Source organism: Mirounga angustirostris, unplaced genomic scaffold, assembly GCF_029215605.1.
Source record: "Mirounga angustirostris isolate CCGP_5_RB_7025 unplaced genomic scaffold, mMirAng1.0.hap1 SCAF_5, whole genome shotgun sequence".
Classification (NCBI taxonomy): domain Eukaryota; kingdom Metazoa; phylum Chordata; class Mammalia; order Carnivora; family Phocidae; genus Mirounga; species Mirounga angustirostris.
This window is the reverse complement of record NW_026991713.1, coordinates 45,552,612-45,558,661: the sequence shown is the minus strand read 5'-3', so window position 1 is coordinate 45,558,661 and position 6,050 is coordinate 45,552,612. Positions and strand designations below refer to the sequence as shown.

General features: G+C 46.5%; 1 protein-coding gene across 1 annotated transcript in view; it reads left to right on the top strand.

The window, feature by feature from the left end:
• Nucleotides 1-744: 744 nt before the first annotated feature.
• Nucleotides 745-6,050, top strand: part of LGR5 (leucine rich repeat containing G protein-coupled receptor 5) — a 126,655-nt gene continuing 121,349 nt past the window's right edge. The window contains exon 1 of the mRNA XM_045872956.3: nucleotides 745-1,300. Coding sequence (XP_045728912.3) covers nucleotides 1,089-1,300 — 212 coding nt within the window. The 5' untranslated portion in view covers nucleotides 745-1,088. The remainder of the gene's footprint in view (nucleotides 1,301-6,050) is intronic.

Below are 6,050 nucleotides of genomic sequence, written 5' to 3'. Positions count from 1 at the left end.
GTACTCGGCAAAGGTTCTCCCAGAGCCCCGTGCCTCTTGCCTGGGGGGACGGGGGTGGGGGGGGCTGCCCTAGAGCACCCTAGGGGCACTTGGCAAGAAAAGGCCCCTCCCTGAACAAAAGCAAACAGCCATCTGTCTGTCCGTCCGGTATTGTTCTACTAAAGGTGACTTTCCAGGGGATCCTGAAACACTTCAAAAAAAATAGCCCTTTCGACTTCTCGCCCCAAAGTTAGGAAGGCAGAATTGCAGTCCTTGCTCACGAGCCGTATTCATTTAGCCATTAACCCGGCACTTTGATTTGAAGGCAAAAGCGAGCTATACGGCGTGCTGTGAGGTATGGATCAAAAAGGCCACCCATCGTTCGCCCGGGAATGCCTGCCTCCTTACCCTGATAACTTTTTCTGGATTGAATTTTAGTCTTTTTTTTAATCACTCCATGTATTCCACCCATTATTTGAAGGGGGCATGGAGGAAGCGTGCTGCGTCCTTCGGTCTCTGCGCAGCCGTGTGTGTCCCTCAGGCAGGTCCCTTTCGGCTCTCGGCTCTGGGTCGCCACGACGCCCAGGGGAATGAGGGTGGGGGGTCGCCCGGCCCTCACACGGGGCCGAGCGCCGGAATCCGCCCGGCGGCGGCCCAGCCCGAGCGCCGAGAGCCAGCCGGCACCTCTCGCCGCCAGCCGCCTCCCAGCCGGCGATCGGGAAAGGAGGGAGGGGGCCGGAGGAGGGAAAGTGCGGCCGGGCGGGGGGTGCCTGGGAAGCCGGGCTGCGCTGACGTCACTGGGCGCGCAATTCGGGCCGGAGCGCTTTAAAAAACAAGCGTGCGAGCGGAGATGCTGCTCCACACCGAGCAGGCGGCCTGCAGCAGCAACGCTCTCTGCCCCTGCGGCGGCCGCAGCCAGGGCCGCTCCGGAGGCCCGCGTGGCGGCAACGGGCACGGCCCGGCCCCGCGGCGCTTATCCTCGGTGCCCCCGCCGTGGGGCAGGAGCGCGGCGCCCAGCGCTGCAGGCGAGCGCTAAGCGGCCGAGGCCCGCGGCACCCCGGACGCTGCCCTCCGACCGCGGCTCGCTCCCGGCCCCCCGCCCGGGCACCATGGACACCTCCCCGGTCGGCGTGCTCCTGTCCTTGCCGGTCCTGCTGCAGCTGGCGGCCGTGGGCGGTTCGCCGAGGCCCGGCGCGCTGCTGCGGGGGTGCCCCGCGCACTGTCAGTGCGAGCCCGACGGCAGGATGCTGCTCAGGGTGGACTGCTCGGACCTGGGGCTCTCGGAGCTGCCCGCCAACCTCAGCGTCTTCACCTCCTACCTGTAAGTGCGCGCCGCTCGGCTCCGGGAAGGGGGCAAATCGGGGGAGACCAGCCCGGGGGTCTGGAAGGGACCGGGCGAGTTTGCAGAGGGCATCTTGGACAGACGTGTTTGGGCCCCAGAGAAATGCACGTGTCTCAGGGTGGGCACAAGCGCACTTTTCGGGCCCGCAGAGAAACGGCTTCAGATGCAAGCCCCAGAAAGCGCTAGTGCGTCGCAGCTTCCCAGTGCAGCTCTAGGCTGGTCGCGGGGCTCCCGGTTGTAGGCATTTGCTTGCAGTGTGGGCATTTGCACCCCTGAGCCTGGAGCCTAAGGGCGGGCTGCCCAACTGACCCCTGCCCCAACCTCCCCTCCGCGTCGGGCCGCGTTCCACGAAGACACGGGCTATAAAAAGTTTCCCCGAAAGAGAACTCCGACTTGCCCAGCCCCAAAGGAACTTACTCTGCACCCCTTGCACGGACGTGTGATGTAACCTTTTTCTTTTCTTCTTTTCTTGATTTTTCTTTCTTTCTTTCTTTTAATGAAGTGATTAAAATGTAGCAACCACAAACCCCGATTAGAGCTGCCAGAACGTTATCTTTACCTTTGGCTGCCCGAGCCGCCCTTTGAAGTGCCCGCGGCCACGGTGTAATCTTTAACCATCTCCTCCTCCCGGGGAGGAAAAGGGAAGTGGGCTGAAGGCGGTGGGGCTGGTAAACAGCGACGCCGACTACCCGGAGGAGACCCGAAGCTCTCTGTCACCCCTCGGGGATCCTCCTCCCCCACCACCGCCTCCACAGCCCCAACCGCGAAGACGAGGCTGCGGCTCATTTCATAATTTTGTCTCTGGAACACCGAGGCCCGAAGGATAACAGGTGGTTGGGTGGATGAGGTGACCCAGGAGGAACCCGATTCTCGGGGACCAAGGCGACTACTTCCCCCAAACCCATAGAGTGTCTGCGGCTCGGTTCCTTCGGGCAGAGAGAGACCAGGGTCAGAGCCACTCTGAAAAAGGGGTCACGAGGTGGTCACAAGGTGACACGTTTAGGTTTTAATTCGAGCCACAGCCGTGAGCCCACCCCAAGCCCACGCAATCCCAATTTCGGCTTCTCTGATGTACCTTGGCAGGAGCGAGTTGGGATGTTTGTGTGAACTCGTTCTCTCCTCTGTTGAGTTGTTTTCTGGAGAAAAGAAACATGAAGAGGCTTGCACAACGCCTTCCACTAGATAGTGATTCTTTTTCTAGAGACAGAATGAGAAAGACAAAAATTTTTTTATTTGCTTTAATATTGCGTTGAAATTCAGAGGGCACCATCCTGCTAGATTTTAGTGTTAGATGGCAGTCCCCTTCTCATCTACCATAAAACTATTTTGGGTGCTTTTCTTTACTTGAAAAGATTATAAAATTATTTATTTCCCCACCAGGTTTTCCTCCAATTACACTCATTGCGTGTGGTAGTGATTTGTTTCCAGTGGTGGAAACGACCATTCTCTAAGAATTCACATTTCTTCTTCCTCAACAGCTGTCTGTACTACAAAGTGACATACATGCTCATCCCCAGCCTCTGGTTTAAATGCTAAACTCATTGTTTCAAGAATCATGTGGTCTTCTGTATAGTGAATTTTTGAGAGCAGTTTGGTAACTGCACTTAAGAGCCTGGAACTATTCTTCCCCGTCACCCTGAAGAAATTGATTAGATACAAGGGCGGTGTGCAATCCCCCCAAACACTGATAATTTTAATCATGCACTTGTCATAAGACATGTTTAAGAATACAGAAAATAAATTTATGAGTAGTGTCAGGATGCTTTTTTTTCCCACTTGAAAGAATGAACATTTGTTAGGCTTCTGTTGCTAAAAGTTGGCATCAAATGCTGTTTCAGATTATTTCCCACATACCTCAAATGCATTTAACTGTGTCCTCCCTGTGTGAGGAGAGCTTACTGCCACTGTTCCTTATCTATCTATCATTATAGATAACCCCTCGGAGTTAAGATAGCATTAGGAAGTTAATTGTCATCTTTTTCTCGTGCTGTTTGATGACAGCCTTACTCTGGCCTAAGGGGAAATTTTCTCAGTGCCCTATAAAATCTTAATCTCGAAGTGTCTGAAAAGTGTCACAGTGAATGTTAAATACTTGCTTCTCGTGGCCAACACGTCAGGCACCATGAGTTGCTGAACGTAGAAATCAGTCCTGAAGTAAATAACCAAACCGATGTTCCTCATAAGGTGCAGTTTCAGAATTTGGTCTCCTTATAGAGTACAAAATGTCAGGAGCCACGGGATGCCCTTTCTTGGGGGGTGGGGGTGGATTTTGAGGGGTTGAGGGGCTTGGAGTTTTTTGGGTTTTGTTTTTACAACCACAGGAACTCTGTGCAGACATTAAGGGTAGATGGTGCCCTCTTTTGGTTACACCTAGAATTATCTGACCATTTCTGCCTTCACTTGTGCACTCCTAACCTAAAAGAGAAATTTTTATTTACTCATATTCAAATAAATGTACAGGTTTCCTTATTTTAAGAAATAACTTCCCTTTGCTCTTGAAAGAGACCACGAAATTATAGCCCCATACCGCTGGGGCCCGGTCGTAATTAAACTTTGGGGAGAACATCAAACTCTGCCAAGGACTGATGTGGGTAAAAAGGCAGACTACTATCTTTTATTGTTTGTAGTAGGTTATCACCATTTATCTGAGTCAAAATATTATCTCTTCATCTTCCTCCCCTACCCACAAAAGAACAAGCATTTAATTTTCTTCAAACAGATTGATGATGGCAAGTTGCCGCTGGACACATTTGGCAAATGGACTTGCCATCATCTGATAGCTGGCTAGTCAGACTGATAGGTAAAGAAGGTTTTCTGAACCTCTTCATATAAGGCAGGAGCTATTTATGTGCAGTTTTATAATCTTTGTTCCCCCAGAAAAGCTGAATCTTAAGCCAGTCTAAACATTAATATTAATTCTCTTTTCTTACTGAACTGCATTCCCCAGTAGATCTGTAATTGGACCACTGAACATGGTGGAAACACTGGAAAATCTCAATCTTAATCTTCTCTTTCTCTCTCTCTCTCTCTTCCAGTTGTTTTGGGCTCTGATTTCACAAAATAATAAATAGGCTAATAAAGCTCCCTCTGCATTAAAATAAGGAAAACACTAAAGTTGAGACATAAAAGCAGGCAGTAATTGTTTGTAGTGTTTAATACATCTCAATCTACCAGTAATGATCTGTCAGAAATAAAGTAGCTCTAGCAGATAATCTTATTCTAGGTAAATTATTTTAATGCATGAAATGTGGACATTTTTTGCTAATTGGGTCTTAAAAATAATTTCCCCTATGCTACTTAGATGTGCCTTTCATCCAGTTAGTGTGGCATCCAGATAGAAAAACTAAATCCTTATGAACATCCTAATATAGTTTTAGTATAGAAAATATACTTTTCTTTATTGATCTAGAACAGCCATTTTATTTTTAAATGAACACTGAGTTTTTCCCTGCTGTTGCTTGAAGACATAAACATTTCATCCACAAGCAAATTCATGAACCAAAGGAACCAGGAGAATGAATTTTTTTTTTAATTTTTGTGTAGCTTGCTTACTTTTCCATATGTAACTTTATAACAAAATTTAATTTTACACATAGTTAGCAAAACTGGTATTAATAAAAACTGATCAAAACCCTCAATTATAACTAATTAAGTATGGCCCTGGTGTCATACATATGTTTTAAGCATTTAAGATGCAGTTTCAAAATTAAAGAATATTTTTAGAATCTTCTTTGAAATGGTTTAATGTATTTCTGCTTCCCTGCAAGCAAAGAAAAGTATTTTAAATCAAGGAAAATGTTTGTAGTTTAGAAATGGTTACAAAGCCTTTAGCTTTTGTTATAACAGTCTTAAAATTTAGATCAATTGCTAAATGTATGCAGTTTGCTCCACAGATTGCTCTCAAAATTCATTGAAAATGGAATGATGTCAATGACTTTTCTTCATTTTAAAGAAGTTCTTTCTTTTTCTCCAGGATTCCCAGGGTTGTTTTAGTAGTGTTTTTGTTATGGGGGCAATTACTGAAACTCATTGACTAAATTATTCTGAGTGATTTTTTTTTTTTAAGCAGTGGTTCTGATTCAAACAATTTTGTGGCATAGATTTAAAGTAAATATTTTATTGAATATGATCAACATGTGCATGACAGAGTTTGTGTGACAAGAATGAAGTTTTACATATAAGAAATATGATCTTCAATCAGATCTTCAATCTTTTCTTGTCCTTATGCGTTTTCTTCAAAGTAAAGGAGCTTTAGGGTGCCTGGGTGGCTCAGATGGTTAAGCATCTGCCTTCAGCTCAGGTCATGATCCCAGGGTCCTGGGATCGAGTCCCGCATCGGGCTCCCCGCTCAGTGGGGAACCTGCCCCCCCCATCTCTTATGAATAAATAAATAAAATCTTCAAAGTAAAGGAGCTTTGATAACAATCACAAATGAATTAGAAGATTGGAATTAAAAAGAAGAACCCATTTGTAGTTAAATAAAATGTATTTTGATAATGGAACCATTCCCACTTGGATGTGTTTGAAGAAGTTCAAAAACACTAAGTTTTGGTCTATGATTTCTCATAGTTAAATTTTTTAACTGAACTATTTGATTTTTTTTTTAATTTCCAAGGCACCTGTCAAAGGCATAGAAATAGTATCCATGTAAGCAATTAACCCCAAAAAGCTGTCATATAATTAAAGACATTGCAGAATATTTGTAGTTTTATAACTGATACCTAATAAC